Source organism: Pogona vitticeps, chromosome 6 (assembly GCF_051106095.1).
Source record: "Pogona vitticeps strain Pit_001003342236 chromosome 6, PviZW2.1, whole genome shotgun sequence".
Taxonomy (NCBI): domain Eukaryota; kingdom Metazoa; phylum Chordata; class Lepidosauria; order Squamata; family Agamidae; genus Pogona; species Pogona vitticeps.
In genome coordinates, this window is record NC_135788.1 from 121,091,843 (window position 1) to 121,119,499 (window position 27,657).

A 27,657-nucleotide genomic window follows, 5' to 3' on the forward strand; every position below is an offset into this window, starting at 1 on the left:
ACATTTTTTTTTCACACGAGCCCCAGCAAACTCGAGTTGCAAAGCAAAAGAAACCCACCCACCCCCCCGAAACCGAAAGCCCCCCATCCCCCACAAAACATAGGATTTCCCCACGCCCATCTATGTTTGCTGAGTTTGGCACAGATTTTGCTCTTTTTTATTTATTTAATTATTATTATCATTTTTTTTTACAAAATAAGTGTTTTCCTTTTTTAAAAAAATTGGATATATATCTATATATATCTATTTATATTTATAATAAATTCTTCTCTCTCTTTTTTTTTTTAAAAAAAGGAAACCAACTTGAAAGGTTGCAGAGTTAGATGGAGTCTCAGAATGGCTTAAGACCAAAAGGCGTCCCAACCCATTCCGCTCCAAGTTTGACTTCCACTCATACGTCAACTTCTCCTTTGTCTTTCCCTCCACCAGAACATTTCCAAAAAATTTCAAAAAAGAGAAATAAAAATGAAGAAATAAAATCTCCCAGAACGAAGGGCAGAGGCACAAGAAATGAACAAAGGCAGCACAGAAAGAGAAAGCCAGACAAAGTGAAGATCAACATGCTTTAAGAAAACAAAAATAAAAAACGGAGTCACTTTTCCTCTGCCTTCCTGGACTCGGCCAATGTCAAGTGCAATTTTCTCGGCTGCAACTGAAAACCAAACCGAGGATAAAATGCTTCCAGGGAGATCAACACGCTTTCTGGGGAGGGATATATGTTGCAGAATAGGATATGAGCCAGTCTGTCTATGTAGGTGGAAGGAAGGAAGGAGCTGATGATGGATAGAAGGAAGAAAGGATTAAAGATAGTCAGGGAGAAATGAAGGAAGGGAGGAAGGAGATGATGAAGGAAGGAAGGAACTGGTGATGGAAGGAAGGATTAAAGATAGTCAGGGAAGAAGGACTCTCAGAGTTGGGGCAGCAGTACACCAAAACGGGGCCACAGAGTCTTCTTAAGGGGAGCCCCACAACCCGCCAGCCCTCGCTACAGATCAGCCAAAGCCAGTCCAGACCACACGCATGTGCAACAAGCAGAGAGAAGGCACGCCATGCGGCGAAAAAGAAAGGGTGCCTCCAATAGTAAATAGATGACTCATGCAAGCAAGCCAAGCTACATCTTCTAAAGGGTCAGGAAAGAAAGAAAGATCAGTACTGTGGGTGTGGACATGGGGGAATTTCACTAAGGTGGGGGATTGGGTGGGTGGCCTCCTGTAGGACTGGGTGTTTGGCCGGATACAGGTTTCTGGCCCCACAGCTCGAGGGAGTGTCGGGACATTCCTGCCGCTCCATCCAGCTACTGATATGGATCGGTTGCGGGTTTTAATTCACCGGATCCTAGCTGACCTGTTCAGCCTCAGCAAGAGCAACAACACTTAACACTGTAGCCTGCTGTCAGATCCCCCCCCCCCGCGTCACAGAGGGTGGTGGGAAAGGGGGGTTCCCCTCTTCCCGGGAGAAGATGACACGTTTCGGGGTGCTGTGTCTACATTTTGGATTGAAACCTCCTAAAGGGGAAACTCTGCCAAATATTTATTCTTCTGCCAGGAATGGTGACAGACGCTCAGGGTCCTTCCAAAAAACATGGTCTCTGTTCTTCTTGGCAGCTGGAAACTTTTTAACCTGTTTCCACCCTTGTCTCGGGTTCTAAATGTAGTTCGGGACCAGCTGCCACCCCTCCCCAAAGGTTGCACCCCAAGAAGAAAAGGCGGAAATGCTGCAGAAGAAAACACACGCGAAGACAGAAACTGGCAGGATGGGGCGTGTGGAGTTATCTCAGGGGAAACAGAATTGGCAGAAAGAAATACATGTGGATCTTTAGACGTTCCTCTTTGGAGTCCCGCTCCCATCATCCCCCAGCCGGCATGGCCCATGGCTACGTTGGTGGGGGATCCGGGGACTTGTCGTCCAAAATGGAAGCGGGTTTATCAGAGGTGGTTGTGAAACTTAAGAGGACCCAGACTCAGCTCAGCTCTGCAAGGGGCCCAAGAAACGGTCCATCGCGGAGGGGCCGGGAAGATGCTGAGCACAGGAGCTCTTGAAATGCAAGAACGGGGAAACCGTGCAAGACCCTGGCTGCATGCATTCCCCCCCCCCGGGAAAACCCGTCCTTAACTCAGCTTCTTTTGGCCAAGAACACCTCCGGAGAGGGGTGGCTTGGTTCAATGCCTTGGTTCCTGCAACTGCTAAATTCATCTCTCTCGAAAACCTGCACAGAAGCCCACCACCTCTTGCGTCTGCCCTCCGGATGCTGAAATCCGACCGGATTCTGGCTGGTCGCCACTGACCGGTGGCCCCAACAGCGTCATCGAAGCATCTACCCGATGCCCTTGAAAGCCAGGGTTTCCCCCCCCCCATATCTTTTGCGCCTTACGCATTACGGGAAGGCCCGCGCCGTTCGTCTGCCCTGGTGGCTTTGACGATCACTGAAAGCCAGGCCCTAATTTTAGGCGAGGGGGGGGATGCTCGGGGAGTGATCCACCCCACGTCAGGTGAGGCTGCGCACGGGAGGAACAGGGGAAGGGGTCCCCATGATCTAGGAGGAGAGGAGAGCAAAGGAGGAGCTTTTGGACCTGAAGGGAGTTGAGGGAGGCACCCATGCATTTTCTTGTCCAACTCTTTAACAATTTGGGGGGGACACACATTTGGGAACATGCTGTGCACTTTTCTTAGGATAGTTCTTTTTCAAAAACAAAAAGTCCCCCCCCCTCGTTCTCCAGTCTCATAACCACCACCCCCTTTTTTTAAAGCTAAAAGAAAACGGCCACCATGGATAATCCTTTCCAACTCCCATCCCCACCCCTTCTTTGGGATTTCCAGTTGTCACCCACCACCTTTCGCCTTGGAAGCCAGATTCGCCGGGATCTTCCCTCACCTGGCCACCCGCCAGTGGCACTTGGATTACACTTCCCCCCATTAGCCGGTCAGGGGGGATTATGGGAGTTGTAGTCTAGCCCACCTTGGAGAGGGTCCTGAGCGCTACAGGCTGTTACAGCAAGCAAGCCAATCCTCCCCGCCTGCCCAACCTGCTAGACGTCATCCCCACCCAGATGTGCCTCTTCAGCTGCCCCACAAGCCATTCTGCGCTTGGGGGGGGGGAGAGGCTTCATTTCCACAAAACAAACCCTTTTTTAGGTTCCTGGGAGCCCCCGTCCAAGGTGTGGCCGGGTCGGCGAGGCCTTGGCTGCTGCGTCTTCCAGCGGATGAGAAAGAGGTGGACCGCGATGGCATCTCCCTTCAAACTGTGCTAGGAAGGCACTGGGATTTTTTTTGGAGCACCCCACCCTGAAACAGAGGAAGGCAGGCTCACGTCTCCCTCCGTCAGGGACCCTTTCCTTCTCGCCATGAAAGCGCCACGTGAAGGCCAGCCGTTCCTGAGGGTGCCACGCGCAAGATGCCCACCCTGTGGCCTTTGGAAAGGAGGGACTGCTTCTGCTCTCACAAACTCCCCTGGCTGGGTGGGTGTAAATTCTCTCTCTCCCAGCGACCATGGAGGCTCCCCTCCCCCTGAAAAGTTTTAAAAGCCAGACTCGCAAGAAAAGGGAGAGGGTGGAAGCGTGAAAACAAAAGGGGGGGGGGAGAGAGAGAGAGAGAGAGAGAGAGAGAAGGAAGGGAGGACACATCCTTTCTCATTCCAGTGTCCTTGGGGATCTGAAGAAAATTCCAGGGTGCAAACCAGTTCTGGGACGGTGGTGTGGATGGCACACAGGCGGTCTCCTCCTGTGCAAGGACGCTGGCCTCTTGCTCTCTCCTTCTGCTAAGCTGTGGTACCCGGTTTCTGGAGGCCTCCATCTCCAACTTTTCCATCTTTTCTGGACCTTCTTGCGTTGCGTTCGTCCCTTGAGTGTCGCACAACCAGGAGCTATGATCTCTCTCTCTCTCTCTCTCTCTCTCTCTCTGCCTTCCTGCCTCTCCCCCCCCCCCCCTTTTAGTCCTGTACAGTTGCTGGGAACAAGCATAGTTCTTTTCGACATCCCTAAAAGGTGGGAGAATGGTGGGATCCCATCTCCCTCTTTCTCCAGCACCCTGATCACCAAACCCACATTTCACATGATAATTGGCTTTTCCATCACCTGTCCAAGCTCGAGGAGGAGATGATGGCTCTCCTCGTGGGCACTCCCACACCAAGGATCTCCGCATCTGGGCCCGATCTCTCTCTCTCTCTCAGTCTCTGAACGGCCGGAAAGTAGACCGGTTCCCGCTGCCGACGTCTCTGGCGCCACGCCGTACTCCGCCACAGACGGACGGCGACGTCTCCGCTCCCTCTGTGCCATGCGTGGGATCCACCTCTACCCCCTCTGCTGCCTTCCCCACCCCCACCCCCCAAGGTTATACAAAAGACACCCCCCCGCCGCCGTCCACGTGGTGGGAAAGAGACCGTCTCCCTCTCGTTGGGCAGGGTGGATAAGGAAATGCCGGAGCCCCGCGGCCGGAAAGGTACAGAGGGGGGGGAGCCACTATACGCGGGTGGTGGAGTGAGGGTGGGGGGAGGGTGTTGTTGTGTCCGGTGGGGAACGTGTTGAAGGGGTGCAGGGCCTGCATACCCGTGATCGTGCTGGGGATCATGGTGATGGTGTTCGGGGTCATCAAGGGGACGTCGTCCGGCGCTCGGCGCAGGGCCAGCGTGTAGTCCGGCGGGCAAGCGGGGCGCAGGATTTCGTGCGGCCGGAGGGGCTCCAGGTCGTGGGCGTCATGCTCCGAGTGCTTGATCTGGAGGGACATGATCTCCTCCTCTTGCCCTCCGTGCACCAGGTCGTTGGCGGCGCTGCGCTGGGGGCTGAGGCGCCGGCCGCTCCGCAGCTCGTGGCGCTTGTCCCGTTTGTAGTAGAGGGCGGCGAAGGCCAAGATGTTGAGGAAGAGGAGGGACGCCCCGACGGCCACCGTCACGCTGAGCTCGGTGGAGTAGTCCCGCGAGTCTCCCGGGAAAGGGACGTAGCGCTGCGGCCGGACCACGTCGTCTTCGTCCGGAGGCAGGGTGGGGATGGGCCGGCGGGTGGGGACGGGCCCCACGCGGGTGCTGGGCCAGCGGGTGACGATGGAGGGGATCCGGGTGGTGGTGGAGGTGTAGGGCGGCTCGTGGAGGTTGTGGAGGTGAGGGACCAGCTCCAGCCAGAAGGCCACCTTGTTCGCCCGGTAGTTGTCCCGCACGCGGGGCTTGAGGCCGATGTGGAGGTACTGCTTGTCCTTGGTGTTGAACTTGGTCCACACTACCTCCTCGAAGCGGTTCGGCTTGGTGTGGATGAACTTGGTGTCCTGCGGCACCGGCTGGTTCGGGTCCCTGCCGGAAAGGGAGACAAGAGGCGGGAGAGTCACGGAGGGGGAGAGTCGCTCCACAAGGACGGGGGGGGGCAGAGGCATGGGGGGGAGAAACCGAATCACCGAACCCTCCGAACCAGTCATTTACAGGAGAGCTTGCCTGAAGAGAAAGGTCTTTGACTACTTGTGGAAGGACAGCAGAGACGGGGCCAGGCCGGCCTCCAGTGGCAAGGAGTTCCAGAGTCTAAATGAACAGCCACATAGAAGGCCCTCAGATGCATCTGTGATGATGATGGGATGGAGAGAAAGGCCTCTCCTGATGATCTTAACACCCCGAGCAGGTTCACAATGGGAGACACCGTCTTTGAGGTAGAAAGATTATTCCCTCATTTGAGCTGCCTCTCTGACGACAGGTGTCGTTTTCTGCATTATTATTAATCCTTACCTTATTTTTTTTTCCTGACATTTTATTTGCAGGCTTTTCAAAAAATATTGCTGGACCTCTTAGGATGCCGCTCGGTGGGACAGACAATCCCAAGAGCGGAAGGGAAAACAGTTCTTCACGTCAGGGGTTAAAACCTACATTGCAGTCTTTTCCCAACCTTTGGGGACCCCCAGATGTTCTTGGACTGCAACTCCCAGAAGCCTTCACCAACAGCTGCGCTGGCTGGGTGTTTTCTGGGAGTTGCGGTCCAAGACCACCGGGGTTCCCCAAAGGTTGGGAACCACTGCTTAGAGGAGCTTCGGAAGAAAGAATTTAGACAATTCAGGGCGTCTTATTGTCACAGGGAGAGCTTATCCCACCTCCTGTAGTTTGCGTATTATGTTGCTTTGATGTTTCTTACAGTTTTTTAAAAATTGAATAAAAGCTCCCCTCGTTTTCCGTTTTTTAATTGGTTGGTTGATGCCCTCCAAACGTAACAGAACTGTCCCCGGGCCCTTCGGAAGGCAGAAGGGAAGTTTTTGAGCCCCCCAATAAGATCATATCAAGTCCAGAGCTTAAAATTATATCACTGCGTGACACTAACGTGCTCTCATTGGGAAAGGCTGAATTTCAGATACAGTATTTTAGCCAGCAGTAAGAATATCATAAAACCTGAAATCTAGTAATAACTCACAACCTGTGTAGGCCCATTGGAAGCAGAGGAACTTGCAGAGGACTTGATGGGCACAAATCAGGAAAACGGTGATTCATTTTGATTTGTGATTCGTCAAGGTCCACAAATCACAACAAATTTATGATTTCTGTGTGCGATTCATCATTTCATATTTTTTTTTAACTTTATCGCTAAAGCATCTAGTGACACCAAATTGCAGGGAGGCTTTCCTTGACTCTCCGCTACAAGCCCTACAAATTTGGTGAAGACTCAGTTTCAGACATCCAAGTTATACATGGATAAACTGGGTCCCCCCCCGGGAAAGTGCCCTTTAGCAGCTGGTTTGGGGGAACCCCAATTTTCACCAAACTTAGAGGGATTGTAGAGGAGAGTCAGAAGAAGCTTCCCTGCAATTTTGGTGCCTCTAGGGGCCTTTGGCGCTATTTCATAGCCAAACAAATGACAAATCACTAAAAATTTGTTGATTCGTATTTATTGGGGGCATTGACTTGTATGACTACAAATTGATGAATTCGCGATTTTTAAATGAATTTGCTGATTCGGTTTTTAATTCGTGCTCACCTTTAATTTTATTATTAAAATATTGAAATTCATCTGGGAGTGTCATGGTTTCAGTCTTTCTCTCTCTCTCTCTCTCTCTCTCTCTCCCCCCCCCTCCCCTGAACCCTCCCCTCACCCCAGGATCGAGATTCTGAAATTAACTTTCCAGCGAACCAAGAACAGGAACTCACACAACTTTTGCCCAAGTTTGTCCAGATTTTGCTGCAAGGATCCTAACTCACTTTCCGCTAATCCCCTTTCCTCTAAGTCCTAAAATAAGTTTTGTACAGTTTCTGCAACTGTCAACTGAAATACGGTTTTAACTACACAGCAACAGGAGCAGTAGTGAGAATCATAGGAGGAGGGAGAAGAAAATGGAAATAATGGAAAAACTGCAAAGGTCAGCAGCAAGAAGTTGAAAGAACACGGAGGTGAGATCAGGTCATCCGTGGGCGGCCTGCTCCTTCTTCCTCCTCGGACGCCTGGCCCAACGGTCTCATGCCCAACTTGGAAAAAGCTACCTTTGGGGAACTACAACTTCCAGAATGCTCGCAGGCACTGGGGGCTGGGAAAATGCTCCTTACGAGACTACAGCTCCCAGAATGAATCCCTTACTGCCCATGACAGCTGAAGGAGCCTCATGGGACAGGGGTTAAACTGCAGTACTGCAGTAAAGACTCTTGCTCACCACCTGAGTGCGATCCCCATGGGCTCAGGTAGCCGGCTCAAGGTTCACTCAGCCTTCCATCCTTCCGAGGCTGGTCAACTGAGTAGCCAGCTTGCTGGAGAGGAGCAACATGTGACCTGCCTAAATGAAACGGTAAACCACCCAAAGAGTGCTTTGAGCACTATGGAGGCAGCCTAGGAGCAGAACACTTTGTTTTAACTAGGACTCTAAACGAGAACAGTAACTTCTCCAAGGACCGGTGATGGGCATCCATTTGTGAGTGACCCATCCTTGAGTCACCGCCCTCTGTCCAAGACAGACAGACAGACAGACAGACAGACAGACAGACAGACAGACAGACAGACTCCTCTTGCACCACTTCCTGCCTCCTTCCTTCCTGCCCTGGGCACATACTGTGCCCTTCACATGCCCTGCACAGTGCCAGGGCGAGGTGGGCGAGCGGGCAAAAGGCAGACTCCCCAACGGGGGGTCCTCCATCCCTTGGCTGCACCCTTGCCATGCACTTTGAGCCTCAGCTGAAGGGGCCGCTCAGCCCGAGAGGTTGCTCCAGGGCCGATCCCCCCGCCCGGGAAAAGACAAAACATCACTGCTCTGAGACGTTCCTGCTCTTCTGGACTGCCAGCCCCAGAACTCAGCCCCCAGCCCTAACGTTCCCAAGCGCCGATCAGAGCCAGGGTCTCGCTCCTCGGTCTCGAGCATGAGAACCCGTTCTCCTTGAACGGCCACCCTGGCCTGGATCCTGAAGGTCTCCAGCACGATGCCTTTGCACGTCCCCCCTCTGCACGGCTTTGACCGGAGCCCACCCCCCCGGCCCCTTTGACCCCCCCCTCCCCAACTGCGACTTCGGACCTCATTCCAGGCCCCCACACCTCTCCTGTCGGGTGGGACACCTCCAGGGGTCAAAACCCCACCCCTGGAAAACCTTCTGGGCCAGGCATCCTCTCAAAGGACAGGTTTGCACTCCCGCCTCCACCGAGCCAACACTGACTAGCTGTTCACACAGGAGGTTTGGGAACAGAACAGAACAACTCCCCCCCGGCACTAACGCCAAGGTGCGTGTGGTCATGCCTGCACTCTGACCTTCTCACTATCCAGCCAAAGCGGAAGTTTTAAAGAGGGCTTCAATGGCCATCTGGTGGTGACTCCGCTGTGGCTACCTGGCATCAGAACGCAGGGGTTGGGACAGATGACCCCTGGGGACCCCTTTCACCTCTCAGTTCCGTGTTTCCACATGCCGCTCAGCAACCTGTTGCCATGAATCGCTCCATGATCCCGGGAGCCTTTCTCCTCCATTTCTTCATTCCCCACCTCCTCCATTCAATCTGTTCCTCCTACATTCCTTTTTATTCATTTAATGATCATCAAGGCCCCCTTATCTGTGGGATCAGTATCCACTGATCCACAGTCTGAAAATATTAAAAAGATTAAAAACAAACATCTCAAAAATATATATTTCTAACGATGAAGTTACCAGAACTGTCCACTAGAAGGAGCCGGAGAACATGCTATGTATAGTGTTCACTATTATAAATAGTGTTTGCTATTATCCACAATTTTCAATATCTGTGGGGCTACTTGGAACCAATCCGCAGTGGATATGGGGCAGGGATCCTAAAAATAGCAATAACATGGTCAAATGAAGTACTTCCTTGTGCTCACACCCTATCAGCTCCTTTGCACTAAAGAAAGACCTCCTTTGGTTCATCAATCACGTGTCCCTCACCCCACCCCGAATCTATACCCATTTGACTGCACCTGTTCCCCAGTCCGTCAGGAAGTGGCTTTCCAATCCTCATTTCCTAACTTCTTTGGCTTTTCCAGGGATATGTTGCTCACAAATCAGGGCCAAGACCACAGAGCTGTGGTCTCTCCATCCTTAAAGGAAAAACTGAGTTTTCCGCTCCTGGTTTCCTGTCCAGGGATAGAAGGGATTTCCCCCACCCACCCAAAAAAAAAAGAGTTCTTGTCCTTTTCTCTTCTGTGGTTTTAATGATTCTAAAAAACTCACCCCGTCTTGGCGAAGTTGGTCCAGTAAGTCATGACGACGGCGCTCAGCATGACGTCGTTCTTGGAGAAGTTGCAAGGGAAGAGGTCCGTGGCGCCAATCATGGGGACGCCGAAGACGTAGGGGATCTCGTCCCCGTGGGCCGCGTCGGCCCACTCGGGCCGTGTGTCCGTCTGGCAGTGGTGGTAGAAAGTGTAGAAGTAGACGGGCGACTGGTACTCGGCGTGGAGCTTGGCGGTGGCCACGGCGGGGGCGACCCACTGGTGGTCCGTGAAGAGCGCCAGCAAGGTCTTGCGGCGCATCTCCCCGTTGTCCCGGTCAGCCCAGTCTGTGTACATGAACTTGATGGTTTCCCTCAAGATGTCCTTCCCTTCCGGGTAGCCGTAGAGGTTGTCGACGAAGTTGGAGATGGTGAAGTCGAAATAGCTGGCAGAGATGCCATCCTCGTTCTCCATGGAGTCCTCCACGAACTTCAGGCCTTCCCCTTGGTTGACCCCGATGAGGATGTCATAGTTGAGGAACTCCCCCTGCTGCATCAGGATCTCCGGGTCGTCCGGGACCACGTCCCCATCCACCACGGGGCCAAACGCGATATGGTAGCGGGCGGGTTGAATGTCTTGGTCAACCAGTTCCCTGTAGGGCTTTCTCCGCAGGCAGTCCACCGTGTTGCCCGTGTCCATGTGGTCACAGCCCACCTTGGAGGCCAGCATGCGGGTGTATTTGAGGGGCTGATAGTTGACCGACCAGCTGGAGATGGCCGTCCCGCTCTGAGCGATGGCTTTCTGGAACAGACCTACCGGCAGGGATCGGAATGGCCCATCCGTGGCCAAGACATGGCGTGCAGGAGGTGGCAGAGAGGTGAGTGGGATGGAGGAGGGATGGGGAGAGAAAGAGAGAGAGAAAGAGAGAGAGATCTCCAATGAATCAAAGGGACTGGTTTTGGTACATCTCTGGGAATGCAGTTCAGAGCCTCCATCTGGCTCGGTATTGAGCGCTGGGACTGGTAGCCACTCTCCACGTTTCCAGGCACAGGGAACGATCTGTCTCTTGCTGGCTCCCTGAACCTTCAAACTACGGGCAAGGATTGAACCCTGAAAAGGTTTCTTGCAAATCAGGGCCAAGGCCACTCAGCTGCCGACCGTCCGCCCTTGAAAGTTGAGCTGAGGTAGTTTTACCTCCCCATTCAGTTACTTGCTGTCTGTATCTCCCCTCCCCCTGGTTTTTATACAGTTTTTATTAGTGCTCAGGCACCTTTTTTTAAAACATGGTTAGATGTTTACGGTTTTATCATATTACCATATTTTTTCCGTGTATAAGACTATACTTTTGTCTAAAATCTTTAGACTAAAAATTGAGGGTCATCTGATACATGGAAGCAAGCTAAGGAGAGAACAAAAACAAGTGGAGGGGAAAGCAGGGATCAAAGCGATCCTGCAGCGCTTCGATCCCTTTCCCCCTACATTTGCTAAGCCCTATTTAGATTTCTTAATTTTGGATTAGAAAAGTGGGTGGCGTCTTATACATGGAAAAATACGGTAACTGTCTAATTTATGTGAACCATCCAGAATAGTGCTGTGGCACTAGTGGGTGTGGTATATCAAACTGAATCAATCAATCAATCAATCAATCAAATCAATCAAGGAAGCCTTGCCCTGTGGTGGCCCCCTCCTTGTGGAATTCCCTCCATACAGAGATGTGCCAGGCTCCTTCCCTCTCCTTCCCTCCTCGGCTTTAGAAAACACGGCTGTTTAATTAATTTCTCGTTTTCATTTTGGCTTCTCATTATTTTCAGTGTTTTAACGGTTTCTGTTCTGCTGCCATCTTCTGCATCTCCCATCTTATACTTATTGTGAGCGTACGGTGGCTTTTCTTTTGACTAATGTTTTCATCTGATGTTTATGACTGAATTTTTATTTACATCTATGGTATGAGGTTGGAAGGCGCCCGGCATAGTGGCCTGGTCACTAGAAGAGCAAGGTAAAAATTTAAATAAATAAAAGTCAACAGGACAGGCCGAAGTGACAGAAACATAGTCTCCGAGCTAGGTCAGTTATAAAGAAGTGAAGTAGTTCCAGAGTGCAGGATACGGGATCATGGGCTCAAAGGTACAGGAAGCCAGATTTTGGCTGAATATCAGGAAAAACATCTCAACTGTTAGAGCAGTACGACAAGGGAACCCATGGCCTCAATGCTGCAGACATTCAAAGGAAAACTGGGCCACCCTCTGTCCAATCTGCTTTGATTTGGATTCCTGCCTTGAGCAAGGGGTCAGACTGGATGGTCTTAGAGGCCCCTTCCAACTCTGTTATTCTAGGATTCGATGAAGAGAGGAGAGTATGACTGTCGTCCAAAAAGAAGGAACTCTGTATCTCTCCCTAAGGTTTGCCTGGATAGCTTGAGCTCCTAGTCTCTTCCCCCCCCCCCCCCCGCGCAAGAATTATTTTTTAAAGGAGGCAACTGTTGTTCCCGGTGTGGGGACTGCCCATGAACCCAAGGGGAAATTTCACACAGCTCTCTGGAGAGGACGGAGCCGGGTGTTTTTACCTTCCGAGTGGTGGGAGAGGATGAGTAGGTTGACGCAGGAAGCTCCCGCTCCGGAGCCAAAGATGGTGATCCTTTCGGGGTCCCCCCCAAAATGACCGATGTTCTCGTTCAGCCATCGCAGGGCCTGGATCTGGTCCAGGAGCCCGTAGTTTCCCTTGGCGGATTGATCCCCTGTGCTCATGAACCCTGAGAGACGGTAGAGAGAAGGGCGTCAGGAGAGAAAGGAGCGGATCAAGAAGGACGAGGAGGAAAACCCGTGTGAAGTTGCCATCCGCTGACCCAGCGCCATCAATCCGCAGCTGAAATCATCGCCTTTCATTTAAATGTAATTAAACGTCATTTAAATTTAATGCAATTTAATGTAATGTAATGTTTTAATTTGTAGGTGCAATGAATTTCAATCCCCACCCCACAAGAAAAGGGGGAGGCGGGAAGAATATGCTTGCGAAACTTAAAAAATAATTGAACCAACTCCAATGAACCGTATATGGGCACATCAAACAGGATCCATCCCATAATGCACTGGCTCCAGTTCCACCTCAATTCTGCTCTACAAGGGTAGAAATGTGGACGACATGGAGTTGGGAAAGTTACTTTCGGGGGCTTCACTCTCCAGACTGTCCCTGCTCTCCTGCCAGTGTAGCTGCTGGATGTGTAGGCTGGGGTCGGCGGGGGTGTGTGGGTGGATTCTGGGCCTTGTAGTCCAAAGAGGTACTTTTTCTGAACAGAGGAGGCAAAGAGGGAATCATGGAAAGGGCAACGCCTTGGCTGGCTGTCAGGGTAAGGAAGGGCTTCAAAGAAGAAAGGGACCCAGGCCTTCGGCCGCACGGCTATTCCCCTGGCATGCAGGTCCGTGCGCCTTCCTCCCGTCTCTGAGATCCTGCGTATCTGCTAACCAGGCCTGGCCCCTTTTTTTATTGCCTCCCCCCTTCCCGCTTACGCATATTGGCCCCAAGTGGTAATTTCAAGGAAAGCGCTCCAGTTTCTCATCCATTTCAGACAAAAGCCCAGGAAAGCCATTGATCGGACAGTGTTTCTTTTGCCTCTGCTAAATACTGCGGTCTACACATGACCAATCTCTTCCTTTAAAATTAATCATTGCTCCGTCCCGGGGCCCTTTTGCTGGAGATAACGAGGCCTTGCCGTTAATTATTAAAAGCTTTTTAATTAAATATTAATTTTGGCTATGCCTGGGTAGGTTTTCACACCCATAAGGGGAAAGAAAGGGAGAGAGGGATGTGGGGAGAGGGGGTTATAAACTGCAGCCTCATGCAAAATCAGAAGGCACACTCGGATTTCAGGAAGGCAGGATCTTGAACCAAATCAGAAACACACACACACACCCCAATTTGGAAAGAACTGTAAGTGCTGTTTTGCATAAGGCACAAAGTCTGGGCAACTGACCCTCGCCTGCACTCCATCGATCCTCAGACAAGCCGCATCTAGTCTGCAAGGTGAGTATTGGTGGACTAGAATGTGGGAGTTAACTAATTCCAAGTAATATAGTTAGCTGTGAAAAGTTACTTTGGGGAGTAGTTAAAAAAAGTAACAAGTAGTTGCAAAAGTTAATTTTAGGTGTAACAAGCAGCACCTAAGTTACCTGGCTGTGATAAACAACTTCTAGGTTGCTTAAGTACAGTGCGTAACTTACACCTAAGTTGTTATCAGAAGTTAATATTTTAAGGACACGTTAAGCTATTTTAGAGGAATATGACAGGCATTTTTTCAAGGGTAATGCGATTCTCTTATCTATCCTCAGAGACAAGGGAAATATTTTTAGCTTTCGTTTTTTGAGGGCCTGGCTGGATAGCTGAGTGGCTGTGGAAGCAAGAGGTTGGGGGATCAATTCCCCCACTGCAAGAGAAGAGCCACCCCGGGTGGCCTTGGGCAAGCTGCAGAGTCCCAGAAATGCCCCCAGAAGGAGGGAATGTTAAACCACCTCGGAGTACCCTGTACCTAGGAAACCTTGCAAATGGTTGTCTTAAGTCGGAATTCACTTGATAGGATGTAATTCCAAAATGCCATGTCAGAATTGGCCACTAGAGGGAACCAGAGAGTTTTGCCTGTTTTTTTTTTTTAATTAGCTTGCCAGTAAGGACGAAATGACTCAATACTTGTACATTTAGAACTTTATTTCCTAACATTCCTTTTTAAGAGCAATCCCAGAGGCATTTTTTGCCTGGACTTTTTGAATTTTTAGGCCAGTCCAACAGCGTAGCACCAAAAAAAAAAAAAAAAGCAACATCAATGACAGCCATCACTTCTCAATCTTTGCAACAAGTAACAGCAAACCAATTACTTCTAAGAAGTCTCCTCCTTCCATGCTCTCCCTCACCACAAAGAGCTGGGACTCTGGATTCTCGAGGGGAGAGGAATGGGGGGGGGGGCGGGTGTCAGTTGTGGGGTATGGAAAGAGTCAAAAGGGAGAGACGGGGTCACTTCCGGATGTCTCCCATCACCCACCCACCACCCCAAAGCCCAAGGGGTGGGCCCGTAACCTTCTCGTACCCAGCACGCCGAGCCGGTAGTTCATGGTGACTACAATCACGTTGCCGTACGCCGCCAAGACACTGCCGTCAAACATGTTGCCAGTCCCCTCCATGTAGGATCCGCCATGGATGAAAAGCATCACTGGCTTCTTTCCACTGTCTCGGATATCTGTGAGAGGAGAAGAAAGAGGCCAGCAGCGTCAAGCAGGGAAGCGGATTTTAATTCTGTGCATTTTCTTATTCTGGATCCAAAGCCACCTCCCGCCCAACCACCCTGGAAGAAATACCTGCTTCTCTGTCTGTTCCATAGCCTTGGGAAAGAAAGGGCCTTTGGCTGGGAGGGCCTGGGATTTTTATTTTTATTATTTTTTTCCAACCTCGCAGGCTGCCTCTAATAGGTTTGGCTGGGAGGGTCCTCTCTAGGCTGGGATGACCATCCGTCTCTCCAGCACTAAAGCAAAGCAAAAAAGCCAAGCGTGCTGCTCATACACCGCCCCATAGTACTTCAAAAGATCTCCTGTATGGAGAAGTGGTGCAGGGAAATTGCCCCAGAGGGAGACCACAGCTACAAGGAGATCTGCCAGCGGGATCTGAAGGCCTTGGAAATGGACCTCAATAGATGGGAAACCTTGACCTCTGAGCGTTCAGCCTGGAGGCAGGCGTTGCATCATGACCTCTCCCAATTTGAAGAGATCCTTGTCCAGCAGGCCGAGGCAAAGAGGCAGTCCCCAAACCAGCAAAATCAGAGAGCTGGACAGGGGACAGATTTTATTTGCCTTCAGTGTGGAAGGGATGGTCCCTCTCGAATTGGCCTTCTCAGCCATACTAGACACTGTTCCAAGTCCTCCATGCAGAGCACGTCACCATAGTCTCTCGAGACTGAAGGATGCCTAATCTAATCTAGTGCTTCAAGCATTCTCCGGGCAGTTTACAAGTTAATGATGCAGGCTACACATTGCCCAGGATTCATTTTACCGACCTCGGAAGGATGGAAGGCCGAGTGAACCTCGAGTCGGCTACCTGGGATTGAACCCCGGGTCGTGAGCACAGTTTTGGCTGCAATGCAGCCGTTCAACCACTGTGCCACGAGACTAACCAACCGTTCCATCCCTGCTTCTGATTCCAAAGAGAATCCCGCCTCGCTGTTCTGCGTACTACATTCTTTCCCTCTCTTGAGTCTGTTGAAGTCCGTTTCCGAAAAGCAGTCATGTGTGTCCGTTTGCTGTTTTATCTGTTCAATTGTAAGTCATGAAGCCTTTTATTCTTTCTACTACAAATGTCTCTGTGTGAGCTATTGAGACGGTAAGTGCCAGTTAATGAGAAGAATGGAGTGAACTACTTTGGGGGAAGCTCGAAACAATTCTGCTCCGTGGATCTCTGCACTTCTGCTGCGTCGCTAGAGGAATTTAACCCGAAATTCAAAACAGTGGAGCACATTTTGTGGGTTACGATGCCATAGCAAGCACAGCTACTAGGAAAATGGAAGAGGGAGATTACTTAGACAAGGAAGGAAGGAAGGAAGGAAGGAAGGAAGGAAGGAAGGAAGGAAGGAAGGAAGGAAGGAAGGAAGGAAGGAAGGAAGGAAGGAAGGAAGGAAGGAAGGAAGGAAGGAAGGAAGGAAGGAAGGAAGGAAGGAAGGAAGGAAGGAAGGAAGGAAGGAAGGAAGGAAGGAAGGAAGGAAGAAGGCCTATAAATTATGGGGTGGAAGGTGCAAACATCCCACTTAAATAGCGAACGCAACTTTGAGGTTCCCCCCCAAATAAATATGCGGGCGGCTGCTGGCTGGCGATCAAGAATCAAAACCGGTTGTGAGAAGTGTGAGGTTGAAGGAAAGAAAGCTCAGAACGAAGGAAATCCTTGGGTCCAGCGCAGGTCACTCGAGTTCTTGAGGGGTACGGATAAAACAACTTGCCAGGAAAAGGTGGGCAAGTCAGCCTAGAGGAACCCCAACAAGACAGCCGGAGAGCCAGAAATCAGAAATTTAAGGGGGCGAAAGGGTGACTGACGTGAATCCAAATGCCGAGAGACAGAGGAGCAGGGACTTCCACGCCGGGCTTAAGAGGTTCCCAAAAACTAGGGAAGTGGTCAGTGAACGAGGACGGCCAAAGGCCGGAGGTTAAAGGAAGCCGAGGGAGAGAAAAGCGGAGCTGGCTTCGGTTCAGGGTTCATGAACCTGCACCCTTTCAGACCCAACTTGGATTTGGAAGTTGTTGGTTTTGTTGTTGTTGTTGTTTGAGATTTCAGTAGGAAAAGGTAGTCTGAGGCTAACGAACATTAGCAGGATGCGTCCCTCTGGCCCATCCACCATATCCTCTTGACATGAAGGGGGGGGGAGGCAGAAGAGAGACCCTCTCCTCAGGCCCCTCCTTCCATTTCTAGGTCACATCCCATTTCCATGGCAACCTGGAGCCTAATTAATTCGCTGCAAGGGGAGAGTGTTAATGAGATGCACCAAGGTCTTCATTAGCAATTTCCACTCAGCCCCTCCTGCCTGTCTTTTCCCGGGGGGGGGGGGGAACAGATGGGAGAAGAAGGCGGGGCTAAAAAGGAGCCAAATACACCAGGAGCCCGTGCATCGCATGCGCACGCACACACTCGTGGCACACTCACGCGCACGCACTGCCTTGCGCGTCTCAAGGGGGCTTCCAGCACATCCCACTCAAAGCCCCCTCTCCCCAGTTTGTCCGTTATAGGTTCTCCGAATCCTCCACTCTGTCCATTTTTACAAGAGGCCACCAGGCTACAGAACTTCCACTTCCGGATGGAAGCCCCTAAGGAATGGCAGCAGCCGAGGCGAAGGGTCAGTGGGTGGCCACGGGGAGGTGGGGCTGGCAGGCCATGCTTAGGCCTCATCGAAAGTCTTGACCACCAAAGAATTGATGCCTTTGAATTGTGGTGTTGGAGGAAGCTCTTGAGAGTCCCCTGGACTGCAAGGAGAACAAACCTATCCGTTCTGAAGGAAATCAACCCTGAGTGCTCACTGGAAGGACAGATCCTGAAGCTGAGGCTCCAGTCCTTTGGCCATCTCATGAGAAGAGAAGACTCCTTGGAAAAGACCCTGATGTTGGGAAAGTGCGAGGGCAAGAGGAGAACGGGATGACGGAGGATGAGGTGGCTGGACAGGGTCACTGAAGCGACCAGCATGAATTTGACCCAACTCCGGGAGGCAGTAGAAGACAGGACGGCCTGGTGTGCTCTCTGGTCCATGGGGGTCACGAAGAGTCAGACACGACCTAATGACTAAACAACAACAAAAAGTTCTGTGGCCACTTCTGGACCCCACACTTGAAGGAGGATGCCGGCAACTGGAACAAGTTCAGAGGGGGGCAAGGAGGATGATTAGTGGACTGGAAACCAAGCCCTCGGAAGAAAGACTGAAAGATCTGGGCCTGTTTAGCCTGGGAAAAAGAAGACTGAGGGGAGATCATAGGATAGCATTTTTCAAAGATAATCCTACAGAGGAGAGGCAGGATCTGTTCTCTATCATCCCAAAGTGCAGGGCACGTCATTATGGGCTCAAGTGACAGGAAGCCAGATTTTGGATGAATATCAGGGAAAAACGTCTTAACTGTTAGAGCAGTACGACAAGGGAACCCATGGCCTCAGGGCGAGGTGGCTGGAAATGTTCAAGAGAGACCGAGCCAAAGCCGATCTGCCTTGAGCAGGAGCTTTCACTCAATGGCCTTTAGGCCCCTTCCAACTCCACAACTCTACGATTCTCCCCTTGGTGCTCAGCGAGGCAGTGGCTAAGCCCCCCAAAAATGGGCCCAGACCATTACAAGCACACAGTGACAAACGCAGGATCCCTCGCGCCTTCGCCGTGCACCAGGAAAGACAATTTGGCTCTCCACAAACACCCCCCACCGTGAAACGGCCCCCACACCCGGATGGACTTTCCTTCGTTTGCTTTTGGCAATTCTGCATTGCTCTGGCTTGAAGGGTGTGGTGTTCCCAAGGGCGTGAGCAGCCCTGCCAGGTCGCCTTGAGAAAGTTCCTTTTTAGGAGAAGAACGCACGGATTTCTCAGAGCATCCACACTAGGATTCCAGAGTGGTCATCTTTCAAAAAAGGAACTTCCTCAGCTCTGCCTCTGAGCAAAAGTTCCTAAAGGGCTTAAGCGGCTTGGAAGGCGCTTCTTGGCAAGGATGGAACCAAACATCTCGTTTTGGCCAACTCGGGCGCAAGCCTTATACACTGGGCAGAACAGCTGCTGCTCCCTTGACCCTCGTCCCCGGAGAAAGCTCTCCCGGCTTCTTCTTCCTCCATCCGTCTGTCTAATCCCCTTTTAAGAGCCTTTTAAGTCCTTGGCCCCTTCCTAAATGTTGGAGCAGCAGACGCTGGGAGCGAATTACGAAGGAAAGGCTTGGCCTCGGGGAGGGCAGAGTGCCCGTAGGTTCCACCAGTTGAGTTCCAGCATTTTTTATCACGCCCGTCTGTTTTTTTGGGGACCTCTGGTCTGGCTGTGGTGCCCACAATGAAAGGGGACGGTTGACGGCTTAGCAGCTTGAAAGAGGCTACAGGCAGGGATAAAACCAGGCTTTGCAAGAGGTGGAGCATTTCCCGCCGGGCTCCACTACAAGCACCGTGAAGGTGATCGTTTTTTTACCACCAAGCTGGGACAGGAGAAAACTTCCTGCCTCCAAAGAAACTTTCCACAGAAGTTCCTCTGCGGAAGAAACTCTACCCTGAAAAACCACAATATCTGGAGAGATGATCTGTGTGTTTGTTTTATTTATAGGTCGCCTTCCTCCTGATAAGGCAGCTCACGATATTAAAAGATTCAAATTAGAAACATAATGTTAAGCATTTAAAAAGCCAAACTATACACTAATTAAAATATGATTGGAGACTTAAAAGTAGACAAATATTAAAAGGATTTGAGGCATAGCTTGGGAAAGTGAAGGATCTTGGACAACAACTCCCACAATCCCCCAGCTAGTAGGGTTGCCGTATTTCATTGGTTGGTGGCAAGAGGGTGGAACTACAGATGTAAAATTTCTGAAAAATTCCATTTTTCCCCCCAGGAAATTTTTTTTCTCTCCTGTTTTTTTTTCCAGAAAAAATTTGAAATATTTGGAAATCTTATATATCTAAGTGCAACACTACTTTTCAAAAGTAACAGCTAATGTTATTCATGGCCTGCCTCAACTGGCAACCCATTTCCAAAGTACCCGCATTTTTCCATGTATAAGACGCTGCCATGTATAAGACACCCCCCACACTTTTCTAACCCACAATTAAGAAATCTTAACTTATCTTTGAGTATTCAGCCTCTGGGCTGAGAATGTTCGGACATTACAAGTCCCCGTTGCACCTGAGCTTATAGGCTCCGCCTCCAATGAGGTGTGCTCCAACTGGTTTGTTCAGCATCAGCTGCCATCGGTTCCATAAGGCTCGTGACTGGAGGAAGCCTGTTTGCAGAGGCAAGGAACTGGCTGTTTTGTTCTCTCCGTGTTCACAGCTTACTTCCGTGTATAGGACACCCCTCAATTTTTAGTGTAATAATTTTAGGGAAAAGTAGCATCTTATACATGGAAAAATATGGTAACTCTTTTGGTTACCCACCGGCTGAAATCCAGGCCGGTGGTGGTGAGCCTTTGGCACTCCGGCTCTTCTGGAGGTCATCTCCTCCCGGAATCCCCTTTCCGTACGGCCAATGAAAAAGGACAGTGGGTGTAGTCCAGAACATCTAGAGCGCCAAAGGTTTGCCCTCCCTGCTGTAGGCACTAGAGCGGAGCAGGGGCAGAGACAGAATCCCATGCTATTTTGAGCAGCCCTTCTTTGCAAATTAAACCAAACACACAGAGAGAGAGAGAGAGAGAGAAAGAGAGAGAGAGAAAGTAAGAAACAACAAGAACAATATGAGTAACACAATGGCCAGAAGCCTATGACTTGCGTATGTCGGCATAAGTCGAATGGTGTGGATTCTCAGCTCTGCATGGAGGATGGCCCGAAGAAATCAATGTTTGTATTCCTGGCTGCACACCCGTTGCGTGACTTGGCATACAACAAGGAATACCAGGGTTGTCTCCTGGACTAGCGGCCATGTGTGGTGAGATTTTAGCTCCTTAATACCTACTGGAGAAATGTGGTGCTGGAGGAGAGCTTTGTGGATCACTCGGACCCCCAGAAAGGGGTTCCTCGATCAAATCAAGCCTGACCTCTCTCTGGAAGCAAAAATGCTGAAGCTGAGGCTGTCCTCCTTGGGGAACCTCTTGAAAAGGCAGGATTCTCTGAGAAAGACGATCAGGCTGAGAAAGGCAGCAGGAAGAGAGGAAAGCCCAACACAAGATGGACTGCCTGCCTCAAGGAAGCCCCAGGCTTGAGTCTGCAGGAGCCGAGCAGGGCGGTTGAGGACGGGGCCTTTTGGAGTTCGCTCACATGGAGGGTCGGCATAAAGGCAGAGGCCACTTGACGACACATCGCAAGAACACGTAAGCAATAGGTCAGGAATGGAAGAGCCGCTCGCTCGGTCACTTTATACAGTTGGAGGTCAGCAACCCAAAAAGGGACTTTAGTCACTTTTGATTAGAAGGGGTTCTGTTCTATTAAAAAAATAGGAATCATGTCACAGCCCCTTGTCACTCAAGAAGAGAGGGTGCCATGGTGGCTGTTATGAATTTACCATGTTACCCCACAAGGTCTGGGTGTGGGATTCTGGGAATTGTGGGAAAATAAAAAACTTTTTCTAAACCGATTCTGGGATGTGATGTGTGAGATCGGCACCCAGGACTGTACGGCCATTACGGTCCCCCTTTGGTGAACCACTTCCCGTCTGCTTCCTGGAACTCAATGTTGTCCGGGAAGCCTCTGGCTTCAAGTGTTCGAAGGTGGTTGAATTCAGAAGGGAGAAAATGGTGGATCACTAAAGGAATTCCCAGAACTCTGAACTGCTCCTTTTGGGACTACAACTCCCACACTCCTCCAGATGCCAATGGGAATTGTAGTCCAAAAAAAACATAGGATTTCCAAGCTCTAGGGATTCTCATAGGAGCCGTCTGCAAAGGGGCAAATCTTATCCTTGGCACCAGCTTTTGGATTTATATACGGTGATGGACAAAACATTGTGAACAGTCCATAATAATCTTTGACCGCATCTCTACCTTTTTTTTTCTGCATTTCTGATTTTCCTTGGAAGGGAAAGGACAGAGGGTTTTCCCTATCAACAAACCGGGGGGGCAGTGAGCATATGAAGAACCACTAGTCTTTCTCAGCTGAGACTTGCTCTACATGTGGAAACGAGGAGGAGCATTCTGAAAACTGTACCACTTCACACCTTCCCCGCTGAGAAAGAGGGGTAAATCCTCGCAAGAAGAAAGCTAGCAAATCAGGGAGAAGGGTTCTGGTCCAGCCTGCTCCCTGTTCTGCAAGGGTTTACTTTTCTGTTTTCCTGAGAGTCTGGGGATAAAAGGTCCAAGAGCATTTCAGCAGTCTTTCTCAATGGTTACTTTGAAATATCGGAAGGGCTAGCCTGTAGAGAAGATGGAGCAAACTTTTTTTTTCTGTGCCATTCCAAAAAGTAGGATCAAATCAACGGATGCAAATTACAGGAAAGAAGATTCCCACCAAACGGTGGGACGAACTTAAGAGCTTCCTGAAGGTGGAAAAAACAGCTTTGGAAAGCGATGGGCAGTCCTTCGTCTGAGGTTTTCCAACAGGTTAGAAGGCTAAGCTGTCAAAGATCCTCGGCCTGCAGATCATCTGCATCGTTAAGAGGTTGGAACAGATCACCTTTCGAGTCCCTTTGAAACGCTCTGCCAAAAGCAAGCAAGTTTTTTGCACGGGCAAGAATACTAGGATGGATGTAAGCGAGCAGTAACCAGAATCATTGAACCACAGAGGGTGGGCATTTCCCTCCTGACAGCCAAAAAGACAGCAATCTTTTTGCTTGCCTTTTTTTTAAAGCTAGCCACCCTTCCCTTCCCATCACATCAAAACTTGGTGAACTGCGGTTACTTTTAAAAGCGTGGTTTGTCGCAAGAATCCGGGATCAAATTGCGGTTTTAGATTCCTGCCTCATCCATCCTTCGAGCATCGTTTTAAAGAAACCACAATCTCCGAATGCGGATGTGACAGAAATCGATGGATAATTTAATATCAGTGGCCAGCGCTTCCCATTTCTCCCTCCAAGGTGTGCAAACGGACGGCGAGACACCAGGCACCAGCAAGCCTGTGGTAGCTCGTGAAAACTCCGGTGCATGGCACGAGGCCACTGGGCTCCTGCAAATCCTGGGGCTTTTGAGTAAGATCACAAAGAGGGAGACAAAGCAGGTACGCGTAAGGTTTCTATCCACGTAACGTCCACATCGCCAAGAAGGAGGACGTGCACCACGCACAAGAGGCGAGAGAAAAAGGAGAAAACAGGGAATCAGGCCAGCTTAAATCTGTGTAGGTGTGTATGTGCACAGATGCCAAACCAGAAAAGTTTTTTTTAAAAAAAATAATAATTTAAATGGGCTGGATGCAGGATGATGGGGGTTGTGGTCCAGCACCCCCGGCAGATGCCCAGTCGACAAAGAAATAACTTGACATCTCTATGGCCATGTTTTGTATTTCTCCTGACACAGGGACCTGTATGGTCTGTGTCTCCACTATGAAAACAGTGAAGTTTTCTTTCCACCAAAACCTCGAAAGAGCTACCAGAGTTCTATACCCCCTTACAGGTTATTCCCTGTTTTCCTGGATGATATGTCCCATAATCCCCTAGCACTGTGCACAATACTTGCTCTCTCTCAATCATTCTCTCTCTCTCTCTTCATCTCCCAGAATTCCTCAGCCAGGGATTCTGGGAGATGTAGTCCAAAACAAGTACCTTTTCTAAGCCTGGATGCAAAACAGGGATTCTAGTCCCCCCCCCCCCAGGCCAGCTTGCTAACTTGCATGGGCACAGAAGCAAAATCAGGAAATATCTCTTTATAATTCAGTAAATGCCTTTGATACCACATCTCTCTCAATGGTAGAAGACCAGATGTTTGCACTGGCGACTCAGTCTGCCCTCTGGCTGCTGCGTCCTGTGGACGATGGGCCAGAATTCCACCAGCGGAACTTTGTAGGGCCAAAAACGATAAACCTGCACGGGTCTTGTATCAAACAACCCGTGTACACAACCGCGGTGAATGTACAACTCCAGCATCCTTGCCCTGTCAACGTCGCCCGCCATTGTCCCCACCCATTTCCACCATCCTTCTTTCGCTAACTTTTTTCCACAGACACTCCCTTTTCCTGGGATTCTAAATCTCGATTCCATCAAAACAAGCAGAAAGGGGTAAAAAGAAAGTCTTTGTCTGCTTTTTAAAAGGGAGGTTCTTAGGACGGTAAACATCAGTCTGTTTCATAAATGGGATTTATCCTTGGCTGGACAAACTTTGAATTGCAGCTTAACCTGGTAAAATTCCTGCATAAAAAAGTGTTGTTGTTTTTTTAGGGTTTTAAAAAATTTTACATTCAGGATAAGCCTAATTGTAATTCCGTGATCTATAAAATTACTCCACGTGTTCTCTCTTCTGAATGTAAATTAATGCAGCACGCAAAATACTTTAAAATGAAAAAGCCACACACATTTCCAGTTCCACTTTTACATACTAAGTAGTCCTGTCTCTTCTCCTTCCTTGTTAAATTATCGAAATCTTTATAGCGCATAAATCTCTAAACTATTTCAAAAACTCATTTGTTGTTGTATTTTTTAAAGGCCAATTTCCAGATTTTGGGGAATGTTCTTTGGGGTTGCCATTATTCAGAATCCCTGGGGAAATTAATAACTTCCCAAGTAGGGCTAATAATCATGGGAGGTGAGTGGGTTTGATGGATTCTGGGTTTTGTAGTCCAAAAGGAGATCCTAGCAAATGCAGGTTAAAACTGCAGGGTATTTTAGCTCTTTATGGATTAAGATTTTGTAGTACCAAAAAAAAAAGGGAGGGGATTTTTTTTCCAGCTCTGGGTCTAATATTAGGAATGCATTGCCTCTTGTGATTCTTATACAGATACAAGTCCTATGTTCCGTTCCCAGCGTATCTAGGAAGAAAACAGCACCAAATTAAACAAAACTAAAGACGATTTGATCGGCAAATGACAAGAAAGGTGTTTTGTGGCAAATGGTGCCAGTGAAGACTGTATCGGCCAAGCTTTGATTACTGTATTTCCCCAAACCAGCAACCAGCAATAGGTCTACATAGAGTGAGGAAATGTTAGTTTTTTGGACTACAACTCCTAGCTGGCTGGGGGATTCTCGGAACCTTTCCAAGCTCTAGGTGTTCGTCACAACCCTTCCCATCATGCCCAGCCAGCCCGACTGGGCTGGATGGGGGATGATGGGAATTGTGGTCCAGCATGCTTGGCAGACAAAGAAGTGACTTGACATTTTGGCCACGTCTTTCGCCCAGTACAGAGACCTGTGTAGGAAGTAAACTTGCGCTCTCTCTCTCTCTCTCTCTCTCGCTCTCTCATTGTCGGAGTGTATCTCCCAGAATCCCCCAGCCAGTTGCAAGCTGGCTGGGGGATTCTGGGAGATACAGTCCAAAAAAAATCAACTTTTCTAAGCCTGGGTGTAAAATGGGAGTTCTAGTTCTTGCTTTCCGCTTTCTCTACTGCCCAGGGGATTCTGGGATGTCCTTGATGGGCCCGGCGGGAAAGGTAGTCCTGATTTCTGTAGCTTTGCTATCTTTGCACCCTTGAAATGTACACCCAAAAAACTACGTTTCCCAGCCTCTGCCTTGACAAGAGACCCAGTGTCTGAAGGGAGACCCCAATATACTTAAGGAAAACTTCCGTTTAGAAAATGCAGATTGACTGTTCTAACAGTGCCTAAGTAAAACAGAATTCCCCCCAATTCTTAGAGCATAGAAAATGCTGATTAACCATTCTCAGTGTTGAATAAAAACATTGGCATAAAGTTCAGTTCATTGCTCACATTCTTTTGTTATTGTTGTTGTTGAAAAAAAAACAAAATAATTTAATTGCCAAGTAAGACATAAAAGAGCATTCGGAAACACCCATAGCCCATATGTAAAAAAAATCCACTTTATAGTCTAATGTGGAATTAGTGGGTGACAGCGATGGTGGAAAACAGGCCAAAAACGGACTGATTCAGTGGAACATCATCCCCCCCCGCTACATTCCCCCCATACTCAAATCAATTATTTTCCTGTTAAAGGGGGAAAAAAATTTCAAACCCCCTCCATCTCTTAGCCTGGTTGGGTTAGGGCAAGGTTTTTTTCCCTTCCAAAAAAAGAAAATGGAAAAAAAGAGAGGAAAAGGTAAAGAAAGAGGAACGGAAACATGGGCAGAGTTACCTGTGGCGATTTTGGGAAACAAGAACTGGTGCTTTTTCGTTCAAAGACCAAAAAAAGGAGAGAGAAAAACGGGAGGGTGGGGTTCAAAAGTTTATATATGTTATTTGCTCCGTTTATATATAGATATATATATATATTCATATAAAAAAGAAGAAGTTAAAAAACCAAAAAAAAAAAGAGAGAAAATATTTTAAAAAGCAAGATGTGAAACATGCAGGAAAAATACCTTCGTCTGGAGTGGGATTGTTAGCTGACGCCTCCTCACGCTTTTTCGTGAGCGGACCTAAGAGCAAGAAAAAAGAAGAAAAAAGAAAAATGGGACAGGGGGAAAAAAGAGAGAGAAAGATCAAGAAAAAAAGAGATCGGTTTCGGTTCATCAAAAAGGGGAAAAAGCAACTTTTTCTTTTACCAAAATACAAACAATCTTTAGGGTGTGTCTTTTTGTCTTTTTTTCTGGGTTTGTATGTGGGTGTATAATGCGTGCACGTGTGGCTTTAATTTTTCCATTTTCCCCCACCAAAAAAAATATACCATGACATAGAAACGCACTGAGAATTCGGAAGCTGTGAAATTAAAGGTTGGTTAGCGAAGGTCTGGGGGGTTGGGGTGGGGGGTGGGGGTTGCAAGAGGGAACCGTCGGGTTAGGTACAGAAATGAATGCAAACCCCAAATTTGCCTCTCCCCCCAACCCGTGCATAGAAAAAGGTGGGAACTGGAGGTGGGTTTTTGGCTAGGGGAAAGCTTTACCTCTTGAATTCCCACCTGCAGCTGGCCAAAGCACAGGGGTCTTGCTAGGAGGAAGCCAGACCACCCACCCTCCAAATTAAGGAAAAGCAGGGAAGGGGGGGGTCTAGAGCTGGAGGAGAAAGAGGCAAGCTGGCAGGGCAGCACGTTGCCTTAAGTGGGAACTTGTGTCTCTAGGAGTTTGTTTTAATTGGCGTCCTAACGAGATGGTTCAGCATCTTGGGGCCAAGCCAAGAATGCTCAGTTTTCCTGGAAGGGCCTTTGGCAAAGCGGCGTGTTACCAAGGCAGCGTTTGGGGGGGTCGGAGGGGGCTCCATGGCAGAACCCGGGGTACCCCGGGCCTGGTGGCCAGCGTGAAAAATCAAGACGCATGAGTCTGAGCATCGTCCTTTTTTTAAATCCTGCAAGGAGCATGGCTGTCACTGGGGAATTCTAGGATATTTTAACAAAATTATATCTCCAGTTCTCCCTGACGGGCTCGGTGGAAATGATCCTCCGTTCCTGCTTCGGGCATCAGTTTGCTGAACCAGGCTGGAGGTCCAGCAGCTGAACCGTCTCCCCCCTTTGTGCCTGGGTGGGTGGGGGTTGCCCTCTCATTTCTGCCACAGACACACACACACACACCCAAGAGGCAAAGCAAAGCTGACACGTCTTGCTTTCAGACTCCCAGCGGACACTCTGCCGCCACCATCCATCCACAGCCTCCTCCAGGCAATCAGGACATTTTCGGCCGCTGGAACTGCATGCCACAAGAACCACCAGAAAGATTAGATTCGAGCCGAGCTTGGGGAAATGGTCTCTTTTGGAACGATAAACCCTTTTCTTTTCTTTTTTTAAAGGAACTTCTCTAAGCTCTGGAACAGAGCAGAGGTTGCAGAACACCGGAGAGACGGGACAGGCGCGCGCGCGCTGACGAGGCCATAATGCAGGGTGTCACCTCTGTCATCCGGGCAGTGGAGCGTATGTGAAGAGAAGGGGTCGGGTGGCGG

The 27,657-nt window shown here is 49.6% G+C and overlaps 1 protein-coding gene across 3 annotated transcripts in view; it reads right to left on the reverse strand.

Moving 5' to 3' along the window:
• Nucleotides 1-252: 252 nt before the first annotated feature.
• Nucleotides 253-27,657, reverse strand: part of NLGN2 (neuroligin 2) — a 53,074-nt gene continuing 25,669 nt past the window's right edge. For 2 of the 3 annotated variants that reach the window (XM_072977228.2, XM_078378490.1), the window contains exons 3-7: nt 26,151-26,207; nt 14,657-14,806; nt 12,149-12,334; nt 9,608-10,397; nt 253-5,275 (exon numbers count right to left, since the gene is read on the reverse strand). In XM_072977228.2, the coding sequence (XP_072833329.2) occupies nt 4,327-5,275; nt 9,608-10,397; nt 12,149-12,334; nt 14,657-14,806; nt 26,151-26,207 (2,132 nt within the window). In that variant the 3' untranslated portion in view covers nt 253-4,326. The remainder of the gene's footprint in view (nt 5,276-9,607; nt 10,398-12,148; nt 12,335-14,656; nt 14,807-26,150; nt 26,208-27,657) is intronic. The other variant, XM_078378491.1, reaches the window with a different exon arrangement.